Raw genomic sequence first — 23,190 nt, 5'->3', positions numbered from 1 at the left:
AGGGAAAACAAAAGGTGCAGAATTTTTGGGTCAAAAAATGCAGTGACATTCTAAAGGAAGATTTTAACCATTAATGGGTCTTATCCAGTCTTTTTGTCTTAGATGAATGGAACGACATAGCAGAATTCTTGGAGGACTTCATCTGGGTGGATCCTGCCGAGGAATTGTTTTAGGGCAATCCGTTTAGACAAGTTTTTTAATCCCCTTGTTATCCAAGACACTTTCTGGAATGAATGCTCTGCTGCAGAACACTAGTATCGTCTAAAGAAGAGGCAGATAAATCAAACCAAAATTATATACTACGAGTACAAACAAGGAGACCAAAGGATCAATGGATGCATCAGGCATGTCCTTAGGTCCCTCATCATATCCACAAGAATCGGACAAGAACAAAAATACAAGATAAAAAAGTGTCCTTTTATTTGTTTTTTGTATTTCTTTTCCAGTTTCTTTGAGTCTGTGCTAAGCTAATCTGTGGAGTCTTTGGTTTGAGAGAAGCAATATGATTTTTAGGGATTAGAAGATCATGGGAACTGTGGTCTAATGTGAGATTTAATGTTTCTCTTTATACTTGGATGCGTATAAACTCTTATAGTTATCCTTTATATTATTAGATTGAACCCTCTTTTGGTTTTAGTTTCCCTCCTTTTACAAGATTTGTCTTATTGTTTGTATTCTTTCATTTTACCTCATGTTTCAAATAAGAAGAGGGCAAATTTCAGGCCTCCTTTAAGGGCCTGAGTGACTAAGACTCGATTTAGGATTGATGTAGCTATTAAAATAATTGCTTCCAACTAAAAGCCTTCATAAATTGTAATGCAAAGTAAATCTGTGTTTGGTAAATTTCAGTTCTAAACCTTAAAGTACTCACAATGTTTGGTAATTTAATACTGAATTGTTGTCGTGATGTTTGGCACATGAACTCAAAATTTTTAAGAATAAAATTAAAATTTTAAAATTAGCTGGGAAGATGCTTGTTTATTTTATTAAACACAAAAGGTGGCTGAAATTCTTTCGTAATCAGCTTGGATGATGCTAAAATTAATCCCAAAAAAGGCTTAAATCTTTTATTGATTTTTCTTTGCCATCTTTTAGCAAGCAATTGGTGTCCTCATCTTTTGGTTGCTCCTTTCTTTGGTTTGTGGCCAATATTTGTGAATTACTTATGTTTTCTTGTGATTTCATTGCTCTTCATGGAAAAAAGTTAATTTATCTCCGTTTCATGTTAACAGGTATGATATGTGGAGCGTTGGTGTAGTAATGTTAGAATTGATCTTAGGATCACCCAATGTTTTTCAGGTAAGTGACTTAACCCGTGTTCTTTTGGACCAGCATCTTCAAGGCTGGAATGACGGCTTAAAGCAGCTAGCATACAAGTAAGTTCATTCCATAGGAAGGTCTGTGATCATGATGTCAGTTGTAACAGTCATGCTTTATCTGAATGAAAGCTCAGTTCTTACCAAAAAAGAAAAAAGGGAGTAGTAAGATTAACCTAATTCTTTTAAGGCAGAGGTCGTCGGAGGTGAATCTAGAGAATGTTTGGGGTGAATTGTGTAGTCTGCCGTTTGTAGACTGTACAAGATGCAATGTTATGTAGTGTTTTGAGTAGTCTGTGATTCTGAAAGTTGTTTATGTTATGCTGCTTTTTTTCTTTTGGATGAAATTGGTATGCTATTTTAGCGAAGCGTTCAATTAAAACATAAACTGCCTTTTTATAAAAGAATATTTGTTTCCTTCAATTATGGAATAAAATAGAGTTTTGGCTAAAGTTAGAATGTTCTTTATTTATTTAGTTTTGCATAATTTGAAATTTTAAAACAATTTAATGATTTATCTAATTGTTTTTTTCTTAAATGGAAATCAGCCTTTTTATTAATGATAATGAGACTAATGCTCCAAATACGAGAGTATTATACTAAGAGCAAAAAAAACTAATGGAAAATACAAGCTGAAACTTAAACAAAGACTATCTTCGGGCAACATAAATATGATGGAAACCTAAACACGATTCCAAACAGAAAATCAACAAGCCAATCAAAACCACTCAAAGACAATACATCAATAGAAAGCTAAAACTTTCTCAAAATTAGCCCACTCAAATTTAAAATCTTGCACACCCAAATCTTCAAGATGAAAGGAGAAAGAGAAAGCCAAGAAGATGCAAACAGCTGCCTCAAAATTATCTTGCCAATGCAATCCAATACCCAGAGGAACTCAAAGCAGTCTTCCAATCCACGAAGTCTTGCCAGTCCTGCCTTCAACGCATTACTCCAATTGTCAAAGAGAAATCTGCTTTAGCAATGTCAGTCTCTGAAAAAACCTCCATACCACCTTGTAAGAATGCCCCCGAAACTCCTTAAAGCTTCCAACTAAAGTCCAGCCAACATCTTTTGACCTCTAGATGCTTTTTTATGAATTCTTTATCAAAGCTGGCTCTTATTCTTGAATTAGTACAATGCCCGGATTAATTTCTTTAGAAAACTTTTAAGGATCAGCCGCATTGATTTTTGTCTTTCTTCACTAAAAGATCCTCTTTAGCTTGCTCTGTCTTGTTCCTCTCAAAACTAAGATTCTTAATCTCTCCTCCTCCTTAAAGGTGACTCTTCAAATCCCGTACACGTGTTCACACTAGTTTTCTTGGAGTCCAAATTTAAATTCATTGTCACTTCAATGAAGGTAATCGGCGTTGGCGAGGCAAAATTCTGGCAAGCACCTTGTTACAAAGTTTCAAAGGGGTTACTTGTACATGAAGGAATATTTTGGATTGATCTTAGATATTCCACCCTCTCCTGGAAGAATGAATCTTGAATGGTTCCTTCATCATTCAAAGCTTGGTTTGATCTCATCAGGTCAAGTGGGTTTGAAAAGTCCTCTAATGATAAACGGCCCTTGGTTAGTGGAGGAGGCTCGATCATTTCAAAATTACCCAAGTGTAAGAAAAAACGCCCCTAGTTGAAGTCTATTATTTCTAATGTTGCTGGTATGAAACCACATTTGTTTCTTTTTACTTGAATATTTGCTTTAGAAACATTTAGAAGATTAAGCGTTTCAGTAGTGATATTTTCCAAACCTCCAAAATGATCTCCTATAACTTTGAATGTCTGACTGCTCTGATTATCATTGCTTCGATTATCAAGAGGGAGGTTTTTATTTTAATCCATTCTCCGTAGCCTTCAATAACTGATGGTCTGCTATGTCTACTTTTGCTCTATTTCTCAAACTTTAAATGAAAAGTATCCATTACTTGCCATAACTCTTCTTTTCCAACGAACTCTTCTAGAGAACCTTCAACCAATTTAATCAAAGCATTTTTTTTTTGCAAAAAATGGATTAATAATTATTTTTTATTGAAAAAGATCGTCCAAGGTTTTTCTACTTTCCTTCCAATCATCGAACGAAAATAATCTTGAAATAATCCATAGATTATTGAAGTCTTCTTTAAAAACTTCCGAATTTTTTATCACCCCATGCTGAGTTGCACTCTGAAATTCTCATAGAACAGGGGAAGGAGTACTCTGTTTTACCAACTCCTAGATGGAGGATCCGTTAAACTTCACCATTTTAGCATAGCTTGCTCCTAGTGTCTCGGAGGGAAGCTGTGAGGAGGTCTAGAGATGTTTTTTGTACCAAATCAAATAATCTGCTTCATCAAGAACTTCCCAGAATTTTGTGAAAGGATTTCCAACCCTGTCGAGGACACTTGAACAAATATGGATGAAAGACTGTTCTCTGTTCCTCTTCCAAGCTTTACACCTCATAGCCGAACCTACTTTTGACAAATTTTAAGAGCCCTGTACTTCCAAACTCATCAAAACCTTTTCGAAGAAGAAAACCATTATGAGGGCCACGCAAGAATTTTGAAATCTCCTCCAAGAACCATCTAAGTTGAGTGTCTGACACGTCAAGATCTTTCGAGCTTCTACATCTTCAATATGAAAGTATTCCTTGTCGAACCAAATATAGTAAGGGGCATTCACTACTTTGCAGCTTTTTAGTTCCATTATCTCCAAAACCAAACTGCCACTTAATAGGGATGGACGAGAAAAACAGACTTAGGGTTCTCATCGAAGAAGGAGAGAATGCCGGAAGAGGAAAAGGGGCCAGAGTGTGGTTGGGGACTAAAGGAAGGAAGGGAGGGGAGAGGAGAGAGAAGAGAGAAAATTCACATTACAATATTTTCTCAAATTTCTCATCTTTGAAACCAATTGTGGGGCTTTTAAATAATTAAACCAATCTTATGATGACTTCAATTTTAGATAATTAAACCAATTGAATTAATTATTTAAAATTGGAGTCATCATAAGATTGGGATCATAGATATTCATTTGTGGGGCTTTTCCTTCGGGTTTCATTGTAATTTGTCCATTAAGGAAACAATGGGGGTTACTTCTCTGCTTTCTTTATTGGAGGCGTGCTCCTTTAGGGAGAGAGAAGGTATGTTCATCTTTGGAGTCCTATCTAGGGAGGGATTTTCTTGTAAATCCTTCTTCAGATTGCTTATGGATCCCTCTCCCATTGGGAAGTTTGTGTTTGATACCATTTGGAGGATTAAGAACCCTAAGAAAATCAAGTTTTTATCTGGCTAGTCTTGTTTGGTCGTGCGAACACTTTTGATAGACTTGCTAGGAGGAAAACTTCGCTTGTGGGCCTTTTTGCTGCATTCTTTGTCGAAGGCAGTGGAAAACCTGGATCATTTCTTTTGGGGTTGCCAATATGCGAGGTCTGTGTGGAGCTTGTTCTTGCAGCAGTTGGATGTTAGCATTGATGGTCAGAGAGATGTTTGTGCGACGATCGAGGTGCTCCTCTTCCATCTGCTTTTCAAAGAGAAAGGACATTTTCTATTGCTTGTTGGGATGTGCACGATTATGTGGAATATTTGGGGGCAGAGGAACGAAAAAGTTTTTTGAGGGAAGGATAGGGACCCTTGTGAGGTTTGGTCTTTGATGAGATTTCATGTATTCTTTTGCGTTTCAGTTTCGAAGCTTTTTTGTAACTATTCGCTAGGAGACATTAACCGTTGTTGGATCCTCTTCCCTTAGTGGGGCTCCTTTTGTTGGGGATGACCTTTGGTATGTCCTTGTATTCTTTCTTTTTTTCTCAATGAAAGTTGCTTCTACAAAAAGAAAGTTGAAAGTGAAAATATTGGAACCGGGAACTTCACATGGGGACCATCACCTTCTTGTTTTACAATTCTTGGTTATCTAACAAAGAATGCTGTGAGATTATTCGACAAACTTTGTCGGAGGATTCCTCTAGTGGTTGGACTGGTTTTGTTATTCACTCTAAGATCTGGAACCTCAAGCCAGTGCTTAAGAATTGGCTTCACAGCCAAGAATCTCAGCAGAAATCGGTGGAGCAGAATCTTTTAGTTTTAGTTGAAATTAAAACATTGATAATAAAGTTGAAGTGGATGTTCTTTCTTCTCAAGAGTTATAAGTTCTTTATTTGGCCTAAGGTGAATTTATGGTCTTTATTTTATTGAAGAGCGAAACTTAACAACAAAAATGCAAGCTTCAGTGGCTAAAAGAAGGGGATGTTAATTCTAGTTTTACCTGTCCTTTCTCTTACAATTTTTTGTGCAAGCTTCTGAATTTCTTTTGATTTTCTTGGGTTTTTGACTCAAGTGTCAAAACAATGTGCTTCAGCTGCTTGAGGGTCCTCTTTTAGTGAGACCACATCTTATTTAGATTACTCCCTAAAAGATATGCTATCAGGCTTGTAGATGGAAAGGAACCTAAGAAGTTTTGAAGAGAAGTGGTGTCTGTCTCAACTTGTCTCAACCCCTCGTTTTGCTGCTATCTTTCTATAACTTTTATTGGATACTCTTCTCAGGATGTCAGTCTCAATTGTCCAGCCTTTTCAGTTTTCCCTTACTAGTTCAACTTTTGTTCTCTTTATATCTATGTATTTTCTGTTTTTGGAGTTTACATATATTTTGATTGTTGAATGGTCCCTTATTTACTTTTTCCTCGTTTGTGGAGTTCTGGATCTATTGAGCATTAGTCTCTCTTTTCCATGTCATCCATTAAAAGTGGTCTTGTGTTAAAAAGAAAGAAAGAAGGTGAAAATGATCTGTAGTAGGCGGGGGGAATGGAAAATAGAAAAGGTTTAATATAATTTTCCTCAACAATTAGTTTATTTACCAGCTTTCTAATAAGAAATCAAAGACAAAAATGCATTTAAAGACGCATCAAATTGTTTGTTTATGTAGATTTTTGTTGCAGGCTTAGGTCGTTCATGGAGTTGTGCATTTTAATTCCTGGGAGCTCCTCAAGAAGTTATCAAAAAAGTGGTCATGTTAGTTATTTGACTTTACCTTCGTAAATTTCTATTGTATATCATGTGTTCCTTTTTCTCTTTCCCAACGTTTGCATAGTTTTTAGATAACTTTGTTGTCTGATGCAATCTCGTATTGTGGTTAGTTTTTGAAACAGAAATGAGCCTTTTATCAATATAACAAAAGAGACTAATGCTCAAAGTACAAGAGAGATTGATACTGTGGTTAGTTGGTTTAGGACTAGACTGGTTGAGATGATAGTTGGAGGGATTGAAAATGGAATGGTTAGTGCATGTGAATGTAAGGAAAGAGGGGCAATGTATGAGATAAGCTATTCTGCTTGGCATCCGGAATAGAAATATAGCATTCTATTTCTCAATGAGTGGCTTTGGAGGTTTGGGGAAAATTCAATTTTTTTTTGTGGTAGGGAGGGTTCCTTAGTAGTTGTGGACTCATGACTTTGGGAGATTCTCGATGGTTGCTGTTATATAAGTTCTTGAAGCAGTGGTCTTCCTTTCTCAAGTGTCTTTCTTTTTACCTCATTTCTCTGCCCTTTCTGGGTGCTTTTTACATTTTCAGTTATTTTTAACCAGTAACTTATTTTCTTACATTTTTCTTTTAATATGGGAGTTTGTACGGAAGAGGAGAGACTAAATAACCAATAATATTCTTCAAATGTAGTTGCTTTGCAATCTATTTGCATGAGGGATATGTTATTCACAGGCTTACACAGTAGATATCGTCCTTTTGATTTTTTTTTTGTTTGTTTGTGTTTGAGTTACAGTTGAGACATTTAAAACCAATATACATACATGCACTCAGACAGTCATACTTATGTTTTGTCTCATAATTTTCTCTTTAGACGAACGGTTTATACCCCATGCAAATAGTTTGATATGTACTGACATTGTTAAGACATCTATGCATTGATATCAATGTTACTTGCATATGTGCACATTTGAATTGTTACTCATTTTTCTTTGATGTACACAATGTTTCCGTATGTGGTTAGACATTTGGTTGACACTAATGGGATTGTCATCTATTATAATCCAGCAAGGAGATTCCCCAGCATCCTGGCAATGCTCTGAAGAAGTTTTTGCCCGCCAAATAAAGAGTAGAGATCCTCTTAAACTCGGGTCAGTCTATTATTATTATTATTATTATTTTATTTTATTCATTTTGCTTTTCTGAATGGTATTCTGATATAATGCAGTCTTTTACAAATCATTTGAAATGTGTCTTATACCAATGTGCATCTTATTATCTATATTTCCAAAAGTCGCCCTTACTTTATTATTTGTGTTCTCTGACAATCTGAAACTTTAACTTAGTACTTGTTAGGAGACGTCGTTTATATTGTGTGGAGTTATCACATGCTCCTTAGAAGGTAGGTAATGTGTGACAAAGGCTGTCAGTTATAGGTGAGTCCTCTCTCCCATCCCCTTCCGGCCTTTTTCCTGTCCGGCGTTTCTAGCTACCTGTTTTGGTGATCCACCAAGGTGCATTCACAATGGAAGTGGAAAGCTGCAAAGTTCTTTTGTCACATTATTGCATTTGGTCAGAAGATGATGGCTTTCGTGTTGAAGAAGTGGAAGCTCAAAGAATTTTGTCAGTATCAGGAGCACAGTTGAGCTGGTTCCATGAAGCAGTATGGAATTATTAAAAGCTGTCAAAGTTCAGGACAAAAGGGGGATGGGTGCTATGTTGTGACTTTTGGCCAATGTCAGATGGACACTCCGACATTCGGGTGTGCTCGAAGGAAGTCAAACAGGAGTGGATGGCCTCTCACATATTGCTGGAGAGTTTCCTTCCAAAAGCAGAATATATAAAATGGTACTTGCGTAAAAATGCCATGACTCAACATCCAACACAGGCTAAGAGTACAAGCTACACAGATAAGGTAAAATCAGAGGGTAACACAGCCTATGACAAAAAGAAAGAAAAACAGAGTGCTAATAAAGTCGACTTTCAAACTGTCACCAAAGATGGAGGAGAAAGTTCTCAGGCTTCCTCTGCTTTGAAGAGAACAAAACAGAGCCAATGGGTGATAAAAAAGTACGGATGTCATTCGAGCAAAGTTTGAACATCTTTGGATTGTCACAAGGCTCTTTGCCTTTGATGATTGGAGAGAAATCTAAAAAATGCTAGAAATCTTTGTCCGAACAAGAATTATCATCAACCCACTGTTCGATGAAAGCGCTCTTATCAGTCCAGACCAAGGCTCGATTGAAGACTTCATCAATGAACTAGGGAGATGGCACCGTTCCACCTTAAGTTCGAAGAATGGGATAGACTTAAACACAACCGGCCATCGGCAATGGAGGGTTTGGAGGTTGGTCGAGAATAAGAAACCTTTCTTTGGACTACTGGTCTAGAAAAACCTTCGAAGCCGTTGGAGAGTACTTCATGGGGTTGGAAAACGTTGCCACAAAAATGCTTAATCTGACAAATTGCAGTGAAGAGAATCCAAGCTAAACAGAATGCGTACAACGATTGAAATAAAGATTTTAATAGAGGTAATATTATTAAAATTATTATGATATCAGAGCTCTAGGGTTTTATCTTATTGAAACTTAGCTGCCACTGCCACTTCTGGCCTCTCTATCTCTATCAAAAGGAAGGTTTTCGACTGAGGCAGACCCACGTCTAAATCTGACCTCTCATTAGCCACTGCCAAATACAATCCACTCCTCGTTTCAGATCCGATTTGTGACAAGATTTGCTCAGACTCACATCGCTGCTTTCACCACACAACCCTGTATTGCTCCAGATCAGTCGCAGTCTCCCTTAGTCCTTGAGCTGCCGTCTGAATCCACAATCTGCCCAGATCAACGGCATCTTAGCCTTCCCAACGTCTCTCCAACTTAGCCCGCACCACTGCCTCAAATTTGCTTTGCTACCACAGATTCAATTCGTTGAGCTCGCACAAATCCAGATTCGATTCACCGCCCACCTACTGCTTTGTGCCGTCGTCCAGATCTGTCTATGATTGTTTGCAACTCTTTGTTCGTGGGTCTCAATTTTGCCGTGATTCTAGCTATATTTAATGTTCTGTTCAAGCTTGATTCAGTTCTCTCAGTCAAGTTTGGTTCAATCTGATTCAGTTAGACCTGTTTAGTTTACTTCGGCCAAACTGGTTTCAATTTGGTTTGATTTAATCTGATTGGTTTAGGTCACTTTGGTCCAATTTGGTTTAGTTTCAATTATAGGGCAATTCCACTTTTGAAAAAAGAAATTCTGGTCTTTGCTCTGTCTTCTTCATATCAGTCTTAGTCAAATCAGTCGTTTGAGTTTTGTTTATGAGCATCTTTATTTCGGGCATGAGTTTTTGTTTCGTTCTTTGTAGGTTTTGTCATAGATCTCTACATGAGAATCCATGTTTCTATCCCAGAAGTTTCTGGTCCCATTCTTTGCGGTTTAGAGTTTCTTAGAAGTTCTTATTTCGTTCTACGTAGGTTTTTGGTTCTATCCTAGATCTGCCGATTTGATTCGAAAGTTTTCTTCACAAACTCAAGTTGCTCGCTATTCTACCACCTTGAGTATGAGGGAAGGTGTTAAGAGGAAATTAGAGTTTATGGTTTATTATTATTTTCCATTATTATTTTTCTTTTCGGTGTTTTCCATTTATGTATTTATTTTTAGCGGTTTCTTTAAGGTCTATTTTTTCCCACCATAAGAAAAGATAGGGATTCTGGTGGAGCATATGAGACCCTATCCGCAGCACCCAAGTAATTCCGCTGCATGAGATACTGATTAAGATAGGGTCCCTTGGCTTTCTCTTTCTTCCTTGCCGTAGGTCTCCGGTCCTTGGCCCTACTTTCTAATAGTGAAAGATCCACTACCGCTCCTTGGGCTTCTATAATACCCTCCCTCGTCCCTCGTCAGACTAGCTATTCTCATTCTTATAGCTTGATGCTACTTCTAACCCCTAGGCTTTCTTCTTCTGGGATTGCTGTCTATTAAATTGAGATGATTGGATTTGCACCGACTGATCCGGATTCGCTTTCTTCCTCGTGCCTGGGGCCTTTGTCCCGAGCCTAATCCTGTACACCAGTCCTTTGACTGGATTTACGGATGTATGAATAAAAAAGTAGTAGTTCATCCTACTCCTTCGGCATAATCAATATATATAAATAATGGCTTTGAAAGAATAGCAACTTCCAAGGTCTAGCATTCACACCCCTACGAGTGTAAGAGGCTATTATGTACTTTGGAACTTTTTTGTTTATTCAATATATTATTAAAATTGTCGAAAAGATTGTTGAAGAAGTTAATGGCACCAGACCTTGACCCCTAAGTTGGCCAAGTGTCAATGTCTGACACGTTTCCGACCCTAACACGCCAATTATTTTATTATTGTTTTTATTTCCGAACGAATTTGACACTCCAAAGACACGGGTGAGACATGGCTTAAATCTGATTAGAAAAAGCCTAATTAGGTTCGACCTCACCATTTTTAGGGTTCTTTTTTTCTTGAGTCTATTTTTTGTTTTCAACCCTTCAACATTTCACACCATTTCTCCACCTTTTTTCTTGCTGCCCAAACTCTCTCCGCCCTAACCTGCTTGTTGGCTGCTGCCTAACTCTTCTCACTGTCCAACACTCTCGCCACCGGCGAGAACATTCATTGGCAGTACTCCTTCAAGCTCCCCATGATCTCTCGGTGTTAATCTCCCAGACACCCCCCCAAAAAAAAAAGCTCTTACAAATTCTCTCCACCACCATTACAATGTCTCCGACTCTTTTTTCTTAGCATTCATCTTCTTAATTCTCATCTTTTTCTTCTTCCTTATTTTTCCAAAATTAATCTGTCCAAGGCTGTTTGAGAAAACCCAATATATAGAATCTCATTCTAACCTGAGATAACACTGAGATTCTCTATTTCCCAAATCTTGATTTTTTTTCATTTGCAAAGTTTGATTTTAAAATATTTAAGGTTTGGTGTAAATTTTAGAAATATTACATATATTTGAAAAAATGGGTTGAATCTTGATGTTAATACTACCCTAGATTTCGCTGAGAATTCCAATAATTATCGATAAAATAGAAAAAGTTAGCAAAGTTATATTTTTTAGTAAATCTCAGTGCTCAAGTGAGATGTAGCGAGAAATACTAGCGTAACAAATTTTTAAATAGGGCGCTAGTTTTGTAAGTTGAAAACTTAACTGTGAACTGTGTTATTCCTGACAATTTTAGAAATGTATGGGCCCTTGTTGTTAGGTTCTATATCTCCCTTTTGACATCGGTCAATTGAAGTATTTTTTTAGTTACTCAAGTTTCATGTTGCTTGATTGGATCCTGTTTCCTTTTAATTTGGGGGGGGGGGGGGGGGGGGTTGATTTGTGCACTTTTGAAGTATGATCTTAAACCCTACGTGAAACACTTTATATGAGCTGCGTATGTTACTTTTACATCAACACTCAACAGAGCTCAAACTGGAGACAATGTGGGATTTTTTCTTTTTCAACTTGGTATAGCAGAGGTTGGCTTTCAGCCATCAAGGAACGTGAATAGTTTAACAAAGGGAATGTGACATACTTTCATCATTCTAGATTTAATACTAATTTGTTACTCATCATAATTTTACTGTGGTATCAGGTTTCCAAATGTTTGGTCTCTACGATTGGTCCGCAATCTACTACAATGGAATCCAGTAAGTTTTTGTTGTGGAAGTAGGAAGGTTTAGTTTTTATTAAATATTTGCTATTGGAAGCACTCATCTTGAACAATGTTTTAAAAGGCTCAAGCCTTTTTCTCTTGAAGAGGTGAGGTATAAGCCTCAAGCCTAAAATATTAATCATAATAGTCATATAGAAGTATAAAAAGGGAGTAAAAAAATCAATGTTCAATGGTCACTACTCAATCTTTTTATATTTTAAAAGAATGGTGCAGATAAATTCTATTATTCTAATCATTACATGAGTGGGGACGTTAAACCTTGGTTTGTTTTCATAATGTCATAAGCCTTATAAGCCTCTTATTGTTCAAAGGATTAAAATATTGCATCAATAACCTTTTGAAACAGATCTCGCATGTGGTGGTGGTGGTGTGGTATAAATTGGATCGAGGAAAAAAGTTCTCCTGGAAGTTGTTTATACTTTCAGAATCTTCCTCTCTAAATTACCTGTGAAAAAAAATCCAGATAATGTTTTTTATGTTGAAAATTTTGTCTGGAATAATTATTTTATTGGTGTGTGCTATCATGAGACTAGCATTTTTATCCTTGGGCTTATCCAAAGGCATTTAAGAAGACATGCATATGCAAATCTAGAATTTTATGTTCAAACCAAAGAAATTGGGTTGTCAACGACAGGAAGTTACAGTTCCTGTATATTTGTGTACCGAACTTTTTCAGCTTTTTCTATATTTATTCCCCCAGCAATGTCATTGGTGTTGTTTTCCAAGGCATAAGTAGCGCATTTTGAAAGAATTCTGGGCCAGATAGTGTTCTTAGTGAATAGTTTTTTTTTTCTTTTTTCTTTTTGCTTCCTGGTGCCCTATCATATCGTGTAGTGTGCTGAGGCATTTTGAAAGAATCATGGGCCGGATTGTGTTCTTCGTAAATAGTTTCTTTTTATCTTTTTACTTTATGGTGTCCTATCATATTTCTGGAGTAATTCGTTAACTCGAATGTTTTGAAATGCATGAATTGTAGGAGGACCGTTTAAATGTCAATGATGCTTTGCAACATCCTTATTTCCGCCCCTCTCCTAAAGGAGGATGAGTTTGCTGTTTGAGATTTGTTATACATAGACTAGTTATTCTTCCACCAAAGGTACCCCTTTTTCGACTGTCCCATATAATAGTGAACGTTGGTTTACAATATGTCTAATTCTCTCTTACATGTTAGCAGGTTTTAATGCTGACAGTCAGAAGCTCAATTGATGCATTATTTTTCATCTATTGAGAATACGACATTCTTGTGAATAAGAGTACCGGAAGCATGCTGGATGGAGCTTATTTAGAGGCCCATATAGCGCCGATTATTGGCTCTTCTTGAGTAATCCAACAATACTGCAAACTGATGATGCTTACTTGACCAAGAATCGAGATGTTCTTTTGGTGTTGTACTAATATCTTATTTATGTAAAGGTTGTAATTTGTAATTTAACGGTAATTACAAATGAGATGACTTTGAGTTCTGAAGTTATTTGTGTGAGGCCTTTGACATGTTTGTATTCTTATGTTAGAAAGTTCTCGTGAATTTTTTTTAGTACAACAATTATGGAGATTGATCAAACTTTCCGCTCTAAGATGGAAGGTCATGTAAATTACTACCTTTCAAGGTCTGTTCTAATTAACAATTAGGATCTAAGTGTTTCTTTAATGATTGGATTGGAATTCCTTGTTATAGTTTGGTGGTGCTTCTTTTGTGGGGATGTTTTTTTTTTGTTTGCATATCCTTGATGTATAAAATTTTGGTTTCTTAAAATAAATAAAGAACTTGACTGAGTTTTGGATTTGTGAAAATTGAATGTTGCCAATAATTCTTATTAGAGAAACTTTATTGTTGATAGATTTTTACTTGCAACAGGGTCTATCATTGGTAGATTCTAAGACTTGGATCTAAATTTTGGTATATTTTTACTCTTGCATTGTGTATTAGCTAATGATTTAAATTTGATTGCTATATTTATATCTTATTTATAACTTCATTCCTTTTGTCCTCAACAGCTTGAGTTCATAGAACGAGTTGGTCACATGGTATAGGTATAGAAAAACTGGCGGAAGCTTTAACTGTAGGAGTTCTGGAAGGGATTGAGTTCTGGCGGAGGTTTTTCTTGCCAATGCATGCAATACTTATCACTTTTTGTTGATGCCAATTCAATTAACTTGATAATCTATAAACAAATTAGGGTTTAAAGATCGTAGTAGTTGGGAAGGAGGGGGAAAAAACAAACCCAAATTTTCTTCTTTTTAAGAGTTGGAAATAATTAGATTTCATCCCCACTGTTTTGAGCCGCTTTACATTGATTCATCACAATACATTAAGAACATAGAAAAGGAAACAGATGATTTTACATTAATTGATTATAATTACCAAAAATCTTACAAATATAAACTTACAAAACCTGAAATATGGGGGAAAAAATCTATGAAATGGTCGTTACATACACATCCTCTAGTATACATTGTGCTGATGATATTGCAACTTTGGCATTTTGTTTTAATCACCCATTCTACACACTCATGGTTCATGGCTGTTTACCCGGCTATGAAGCTCCAGCATTTCTTGATGGTTTGGGTCAACCGAAAGAGCAGCTCGACAATCCCGAAGAGCCCCCAATACATCATTAGTATGCTCGTGGAATGCTGCTCGTAGGTGTAGAAGGTGAAGGTCTGCTTTGAATGCTATTGCCCTTGATAGTTCGGCAATTGCTTCGTCTACCTTGTGGCTATCCATCAACACTATTCCCATAGAAAAAAATCATTTAGTTTACAAACATGAAACAGTGAATAAATTCAACATAAAATTATTGGCTTGTTCAAACTGAAAGCGCAACCGACTCTAATACAATCCATCTAAAAAAAGTCAAAATCCAAATTAATTATTAGTGACATGTCCTCGTCCACGTTTATGCCATATTGTGTCAACTTCTCTTGTTGGGCCGGCTGTTCCTCAATTAATTATTATCAATTATTATCATGGTGATCTAACACCGTTAAGTGATTAGATTGGTTAAAAACATGAAGTGTTTTGTTCGGAGTTGAGTAATAGAAAGTCTGTTTACTCCTTATTTGATCCAAAAAAATTCTACGTCTTATTAATCTTTAATACGTGAGACCAAAACTTCACATCTCCCAAAACTTCGCAACTCCAACTTATGAGCCATATTATTGTTAAGCATTATTCTCACAACAAATAGTTTGTGCTTAATGTGGCTTGAAATATAAGGCAAATAATGATCTCCTAATTCCAGGAGAAAAAGGAAAAAGGTCGAGATCAGAAATTGAAGGATATGAGTACCTGCGGCACGGTATCTGTATGGGTACACCCGAAGAGGGTCCAATTGAGTAACCATATCTAGATCTGCTTTGGTCAAGTCACGGTCACCGTACTCAGATCTCTTCTCGTATGCAGATGCATTATTGCGTGCTTTCTCAATTAGTTTGGTCATCTCCTCATATGCAGCAGCCTTATCATTTCTTAGATAATGAACCCGAGCAAGCCCTTGATGCGCTCGAGTGTGACGAATTTTGAGGGCATTAATGTAGCAGTCAGCCGCCAAGTCTAGCTTCCCACAATCAACATAAACACTTCCAAGATTGTTTAGTGCCTGAAAAAAAAAGGCCAGTTCCATGACTTAAGACAAATTTTCAATATAAGTCAGAACCGAATGGCAAGCTGGCCAAAGCACAATAAATAACAAATATTAAACTTTTATGCTAATGCTCCATATATATCTTTAGTCCTTCAGACTTATCATCAATATAAGCATTTACTGAATGACAGCCACAACGGAGAAGCTAGAAATCTAAATAGGCAAAAACTTAGAAGGCTGGAGTTCTAGAAAAAGGTCCCCATCCAATTAGCAATATGATAAATGGAAAGGGGTAACTACAAAGTATCAAACTGTAAATAATTAGAATAGAGCAAGTCTCTCTCACAACAATGCCAAGGCTTTTAAGGATAACTAGTTAATTTTATCAGACATGTTACAGATTCATCTCAAATCAAGATATTCATTCTATCGATGATCATACCAGTTGGAGTAGTTCCATTCTGAAGGCCAAGGTGATTGAGAAAACCATACCTGACCTTTGCGCAACCTATCCGAAGGGCACTTCAAAGCATCTTCTAGGAGAGAAATAACTGTAGAAGAACAAGACGGATCTTGGCTTGAGTCAGCCAGTGCATAGGCCTTCAAAAAGAAGGCTTCAAAGGATCTCTTAATTTTAATTGATTCCTCAGCCTTTTGGAGCCCTTCCTCACAATGGCCTGTATCATACAGGATCCAACCCTCATAAACCAGCCTCTCGTGTTCGCTGGATGCATGTTGACGAGCTAATTGCAAACTTCGCATGGCAGCTTCAGGACAGTTCAACCTGATAAGTCAACAAAAGAAATCTTGAACACTTAAAAAAGAAAAAAACCGCCAGTTGGAAGAGATCAACTTTGCCACTTCTATTGCACATAACTGAGATGAGAGCAAGCCCAGGAAGGGATATGCAATGACATGGAAAAGTTGTAAAATAAGGGAGTCTATTGTTAATTCTTTTATATTTATTCAGTTGAAGTAGATAGGATATACTATGCAGACACACTAAAGAATTTAAGCAATTAGAAGTGGCTAAGAATCCAGACTAAAACTCCAGTTCGTTTAGTGTTGATCCAGATCTCTCATTTCAAAATGACATTTCCAGAATAAATAATGTTCTCGCAATTTACAGTTATGATGTTAAAGCCTTTTATCAAAGCTGATCATATGCTGAATGTGCCAAGAAAGCATATTCTCACGTTAATTTGAGATGAGTAGCATGTATAAGTTTGAAATCAACAGCCCGAGTCCAGAGCTTACCTGTCTTGCCGTTGGTTATGCATTCAGAATGAATAGATTTTGTAATGAAGTTTACATGTTAGATGCTACTCATTTAGCAAATGCCCTTGTCTAAAATAATTAGCATATTCCCAACAATCTACCAAAATCTATTTTGACTGAGTAAACAGTGATAGAAAAAACAATCTAAAGCTTCGTGTCCAAATAAAACAAATAAGTAATTACTTAATTAACTAAAAAAATAACAATCATAATAAATGAAGAAAATATGTCATCTAAAGCCTAGACACAAAACACACGCAAATAACAAAAAGAAAAAGAAGTTACAAGCTGAAGTTAATGGCATACCGTAGAAGAAGCAAGGACTGCCTGAAGTACAGAACACCTTTTGCCGCATCAGACTCGAGCATCTGGTAGATTACAGACAGAGACCCGATATCATCAACTGAAGACCATCTATCATACAATTGAATCCAGCAATCTGCTGTTGTCCAATTACTAACATGCTCACGCACAAGGGTTCTGAGTTGCGATGCGGCTGCTTTCCCCTCAAACATCCGGTAATCAGGGGAGAGAGTAAGAATGGCTTGAATGTCACAGATTGCTGCTTGATAATCTTCAAGAGCAAGGTAGAAGCAAAATCGGAGTTCCAAACATTCAAGTGCAAGTTTAAATCCAAGAATACGGTTGATTTCCGCAAGAGCTGCATGAACATCCTGTTTCCTCATTAAGGAAGCAGCTCGATACATATAGGGGTAAGTCAGAGTCGGATCCAAGTCAGTTGCTTTCTCAAGATCTGCCAATTTTTTATTGGCATCACAATATAATGATCTCTCCTGATACATCCACCCAAGTGGGACACCAGTAGAGATAACAGACGTCAGCTTGTCATAGGACCATTGCTTGTTACCATTTATTTGGCTTAACCGAGCCAACCCAACAACAGAATAAATATGGCCTGCATTAAAAGCAGCCTCAAATAGACGTTTGGCTTCATCATACTCTTTCCTTAAGAGCCTTACACATCCCAATTGATGACAAGCAAAGAGTCTCTGCCTATCAGTTTCGGCGAATTCCACCAACCTTTCTAGGAAACAAGCCGTATTCTCTGATCGAGGATCGAGGTTAATGAAAACTTCACTTAATAAACAATAAAGGGAAAACGAGGCATGACCCACCATAATTGATCGTTGTTCTCTATTGGCATGCATAAATATATCCACCACGCGATGATCACTCAAGCAATCAGGAAGATCATTAAGAAAAGTTTGCAGACATGATGCAGCAAGAATATGGCAACTTTCTTCAAGGGCATAGTCCATGAGCTCCACAGCATCTTCTCTAGTGGATGCAAGAGATGCAAGTTTTCTATCACAATCATCTTTGAGCCTTTCACAACAGAACTTATTTGCAAAAATCAAAATTTCCAACAAAAGGTCTGGAGAAACTTCACCCAAGTTCCCTGTGTTACTGAACTCCCTTATAGCCCTCATTCCTGATGGGGAAAGATTGTTTTCAGACAGATCAATTACCTCACGGTTTGATTCAGTGAAGCATCCATTAAGCATAGCATGAAAAGGAGCTGAGAGACCTGAAATTTTCTCCCTATCACAAATAATATCCTCATCATTAATTTTAAAAGTGACATGTTTTGATATTGGTTTCCCATCAGCTGCACAATTGTCGTAGGGATTTCCAGCATCTACCCCAGTATCTAGAGGGAATTGGGTAGCAATTTCGACAGGTCCATACTCTTGTGCACATTTTTCACAAGTTGCAAGTAAGTCAGTAATAATCTCTTCCCCTTGCTTTTCATATTTTAACCATGCTCCAAATATAAGCTTTTCGTGAACAATGCTAGCTTTCTGCCAAGCAGAGCGAAGACTTCTTCGCATAAGTTTAACCTCGCCAAGCCCCCTAAAGACCTGAAACTGAAGCAAATAGAGGTTCGATCTCTCATGGGCAGGACATGACTCAAGTTCTTCATGAATTTGAGCTAAAACTTCTACATAATCAACAGGTTTGAAGTACGGCAGAATTGGTGGCTCAGGGACCTTGATAAGAGATTCTCTACAACAATTTAATCAACCCTAAGAAATTAAATTGCGGTAAAAAAAAACAATACTACAAAATATTAATAAAAGAGAGAAAAGAAACACATAAATATATATCTTACATGGACGAGGAAGAGGAGTGTAAGGAGAGTTTAGAAAGCTTCCCTCTTTCAACCTGGAGCCAAGCTTGTGGATAGAAAGCATTAAGCTGCGTTTCTTTACAGGACTCGGAAGGGAAGAAAGTCCTCATCGTACACAAGAGATCAACACGACTTCCAGATCTCTAAAATTGCCAGATGGCTATCTTTCCCCAATCGAACTAACCTAACGAACACCAAAAAGAAAAAAAAAAAAAAAACACAGAAACATTAAAAAAAAATTACAAACTAACAAAATCATCAGATCGCAGAAACCTAATCTGATCAAAAATTCCATTCCCAAGTATACAACACAGATTCTAAAACAACAGAAAAGCAACTCAAAATCTCTTCTTAAAAAAAAAAAAAGAAAAAAAACAGAAAATTGCAACTCAATAAAATAAAATAAAATAAAATCAATCAATCAATAAAAATCCAAGCAATTAAAAGAAGAAGAAGAATGAAAAGGAATACATAATGAATCAGAGAAACGAGGAGAAGGGAGATTAAGAATGTATATGAAGAAATGAAGAAAACAAACCAGAGATAAGGTAAGATCTGAGAAGGAGAAGCTGGTTGAAGAAACCGAGAAAAGGATCCATCCAACTCCTTCATAGATGGTAGGGGGGGAGGGGGGAAAGAATTAGAAGTTGAGGTCTGGAATCGTGAAGATCAAATTGAAATTATTGTAATTATTATTATTATTATTATTACTACTACGAGAGGAGGAGGAGAAGAAGAAGAAGAAGAGAAGAAGAAGAAGAGAAAAATGGAGTTTTAAACATTTCTTTCTTTTTCTTCTTTTCTCTGTTTTTTTTTTTTCTTCTTTTTTTTTTTTTTTTTTTTGTGTGTTTGGTAAAAAGGAAAGTTGTCTTCTTTTTGTTTTCCTTTCTCACGTTCTTTCCGTTGGAGTCTCCAGAAAAGAAGATTGCATCCACCCAACCACTGTTTTCGTTGAGCCAATTTTTTTTTTTTTTTTTTTTTTATATGTATTTTCAATGCTGGATTGGAATGGAAATTTTCAACCCGCCAAAGGCCCCAAGGGCTTGGTGAAACGCTGTCGTTTCATTTCGTATTCTGTTTCTTTTCCAATTTGGTCCTCCTCCTATGATTGTTTTTTTTTATATATATATATAAAATCCTATAATATATTTGGGTACGAAAGATATCCCATTTTCACTCTCAACTTATCGTTTTCTTTTCATTTAATTTACAAACTCTACATTCTCATTTTATATCCACTTTTACTCTAAATGTATATGGATGTCTGCAAATATATTAAAAAAATGTATGATAATTACTCCATTTTGGATACCCCTTTAATTGATAATCGTAGTCGATATATTTAATTATTTTTCATATTTTTAATATGTAAAAAAGAAGTGTTTTGGACTTTTTTTTTTTTAAATCATGATACAATTGACTAATTATTATTTACAAAATATAACAAAATTTTAGATTTATCCTCAATAAAATTTAAAAATTTTACTATATTTTATAAATAATTTTATTCATTATAGTATATTTGAAAATGTCTTATATAAATATTAAAAATCTTAGGACATATTTAGCACAAGATATTTATTAGACCACAATTAAAAAAGTCAATTTTATGATAAATAATTACTTTATATCCTGTGCTATTTTGAATAGTACTGATTTTTATTGATATAGATGTCCATATTTTCCATAAGATCGGGTCATACTCCTACTCGAGATAGAGAATGCCTGATTAAATAAGAAGTGAGAGTGGGAGAGGGAAGATTTTCTCTTTGTTGGCCAAACAAGGACGAAGACGAGAATACATTCTTTGTCCCTGGCCTCATCCAACTCCTCATCCAAGTAGCATCATGAATATAATTCACGATAAATTTACTACTAAAAAACTATATATAATTGATAATTTTTACAATTTAACATTTCTTGAAGAGATGTTCTTAAATACAACAAAACGAGCTAACTTATTTATAAATATAAAAAGTTCTACATTTTATCTTGCAATAAGACTCAAATAGATATTTATAAGCGTCTCCTATGAACATTTAGCGATAGACACTTATAAATGTGTATTTGAGTTTATTGTGATTGTTATTTTGTAAATTTTTTAAATAACTTTTAGATTTAAAATAATATTGTTTTTCCTAATCCTCTGTCATAATTACTTTGGCATAATTTAATGCATTTTTAGGATAGAGATACTAAACTTTTTACTTTTAAAACATGTATACTGCAATGAGTTCATGGCTAACAATTAATATATAAAATTTAACTTTTAGAAACCATCGAGTTGAAAATATTTTTTAAGAGAAATTTCGATAGATAGAAAACAAATAGAAAAAAAAAACTTAAATAGATTATTCCGATAAATTTTCTTATATATTTTAAATAATTTTATATTTTTTTATATTCCAAGATGCTTTATATTGTAATAGTATTTTTGTTTTTAATAAGAGAATTTTGTTATGTTTTATTTAAATAGAAATGTATTGGATATGGTCAATTAAATATAGAAAATTCTATATTGTTTACATAGTTGAGAATAAGTTATAAAAAAAAAACTTGTTAAACAATAAATAAACTAAGAGAAAGTTTTTTCAAGTAAAAAACTTAACCGCAGTGAGTTCTTCGTGAAGAATCCCAGTGCCTTATTTTTTCTAAAAAAAGCCTTACACTATGATCTTCATGAGTAAATGATTTCTCTCCATATTATCTAAACATTCCTTTACAATGAAATAAAAATCTTATTCAATGTTTAAATTGTTCTTTAGTTAAACTTATGTTTGTGGAAAAATTTATTTTCCTGATGTTATAGGTGAATTTGGATCTTACAAAAAAAAAAATGTCAAATATATATATAGAAAAATAAAAAATAAAGTAAGATAAAATAAGATTAATTCTAACCTATATAAAATGAAAGACAAATTTATCCTTATTACTTCAACTTGAGTAGAAATCAGACATCATATAATCATTTTTCTTTATTTTGGAAGTTCTCCACTCCAAAGTACAAAATTACTATGGGAGCTCATATCTCAATTATTATTAATATATATATTTGTTTAAGAAGAAAGAGAAAAGAAAATGAATGAAGGGGAATGTGTGTGTGTGTGAGTGTGTGTTAATAACATTGGGGAAGATTTTGAGAGAGAGCCCCAAATAAATGTGTCAAAGTGATGCGCAATGGGGAATAAATGAATGGAGAGCAATGTTGGGATGTTGCGCTCGTACCCTTACTCTTCGGTACGAAACGGATTATTTGATGGAATGTTGGGGTCCTCAATCCATGTTAATTCTGGGACCCACTCCCCCTCCATAGGATAAAATTTTTATGCCTCACTCTCTCCTCTTCTCATCCTTAACTTAACTTCACTTAACTTCTTCCTTACACACAAATCAATTCAATCCAATTATTCTCACAAATATTTTATTTTCTTCCTTCTATATCATTATATATATATATATATGTGTGTGTGTTAATTTGCAGGTTTTTTTCAAAAGTAATAAAAAATAAAAATTGTTTATACTCTATAGCTAAAAACAACTACTAAACAACAAAAACTTATTACACTTGATTTTGGCATAAAGTGTAAATAATTTGTCCATTTTGATAATGAATAAAAAAATTAAAACTATTTACAAAATATAGTAAAAGAAAAAAGAAAAAGAAAAAAGGAAAACTAAGAATCTGTTTGGTAACGTTCTTGTTCTCTGTTTCCTATTTCTCGTTTTTTGTTTCATGTTTCTTCTTTTTTTAGAACAAGAAAGAGGAATGTGTTTGATACTGTTTCTTCTTTTTTAAGAACAAAAAACAAGAAACAAGAAACATATTTGATAAATGGATGAAATAGAATTTAGTAGATGTTATATATTTTGTAAATAGTTTTCATTTTTTTTTACTTTCTACTACTGTAAATATAATTCCATCCTCTCAAGAACTCACTTTTTTAAAATAAATTTTCCTATCAATATCAATTAAAATTTAGTAATAATTATAAAAAAAGAATAAATTTCACTAAATTAATATTTTATTTAGGTATTTTGAGGTATTTTTCTTTTTATAGATTTTGAATTTTCTTAGTATTTCACTGATCTTCCATTATATATTTTTTTTTGAATCATGAACACAAGATCCCTCACTTCTTTAACCACCTCTCTTAAATGTCAAGCTAAGACAAAATCAATCATAGACTTTAATTTAATTTAAATCTAATATTTCAATT

General features: G+C 35.1%; 2 protein-coding genes across 9 annotated transcripts in view; one reads left to right on the top strand and one right to left on the bottom strand.

Moving 5' to 3' along the window:
- LOC103491659 (probable protein phosphatase 2C 51) overlaps nt 1–13,607 on the top strand; it is a 33,703-nt gene extending 20,096 nt beyond the window's left edge. For 3 of the 8 annotated variants that reach the window (XM_051085234.1, XM_051085228.1, XM_051085232.1), the window contains 7 exons: nt 1,233–1,376; nt 6,225–6,297; nt 7,334–7,416; nt 11,879–11,933; nt 12,306–12,374; nt 12,936–13,055; nt 13,134–13,607. In XM_051085234.1, coding sequence (XP_050941191.1) covers nt 1,233–1,376; nt 6,225–6,297; nt 7,334–7,416; nt 11,879–11,933; nt 12,306–12,374; nt 12,936–13,004 — 493 coding nt within the window. In that variant the 3' untranslated portion in view covers nt 13,005–13,055; nt 13,134–13,607. Of the gene's footprint in view, nt 1–1,232; nt 2,933–6,224; nt 6,298–7,333; nt 7,417–11,878; nt 11,934–12,305; nt 12,375–12,935; nt 13,056–13,133 lie in introns of those variants that run through there. The other 5 variants (XM_051085229.1, XM_051085230.1, XM_051085231.1 and 2 more) reach the window with 5 other exon arrangements.
- A 670-nt stretch (nt 13,608–14,277) lies between these two features.
- Nucleotides 14,278–19,927, bottom strand: LOC103491270 (ETO1-like protein 1). Its single transcript, XM_008451147.3, has 6 exons — nt 19,512–19,927; nt 18,956–19,157; nt 17,128–18,849; nt 16,036–16,327; nt 15,249–15,558; nt 14,278–14,689 (listed from the first exon to the last, which is right to left on the bottom strand). The coding sequence occupies exons 2-6, from the start codon at nt 19,081–19,083 to the stop codon at nt 14,469–14,471; spliced, it is 2,673 nt and encodes an 890-aa protein (XP_008449369.1). The 5' UTR covers nt 19,084–19,157; nt 19,512–19,927; the 3' UTR covers nt 14,278–14,468.
- Between the last annotated feature and the right edge of the window lie 3,263 nt (nt 19,928–23,190).

This window comes from Cucumis melo, chromosome 5 (genome assembly GCF_025177605.1).
Source record: "Cucumis melo cultivar AY chromosome 5, USDA_Cmelo_AY_1.0, whole genome shotgun sequence".
In the NCBI taxonomy this organism is placed as follows: Eukaryota; Viridiplantae; Streptophyta; class Magnoliopsida; order Cucurbitales; family Cucurbitaceae; genus Cucumis; species Cucumis melo.
This window is presented reverse-complemented; position numbering and strand designations above follow the sequence as displayed.

Coding starts and splice junctions, on each gene's coding strand:
- LOC103491270 (XM_008451147.3), bottom strand. CDS start 19,083: ATGAGGACTTTCTTCCCTTCCGAGTCCTGTAAAGAAACGCAGCTTAAT. Junction 15,559..16,035: donor ATAGGTTGCGCAAAGGTCAG/GTATGGTTTTCT, acceptor TTTTTTTTTCAG/GCACTAAACAATCTTGGAAG. Junction 14,690..15,248: donor ATACAGATACCGTGCCGCAG/GTACTCATATCC, acceptor CTATGGGAATAG/TGTTGATGGATAGCCACAAG.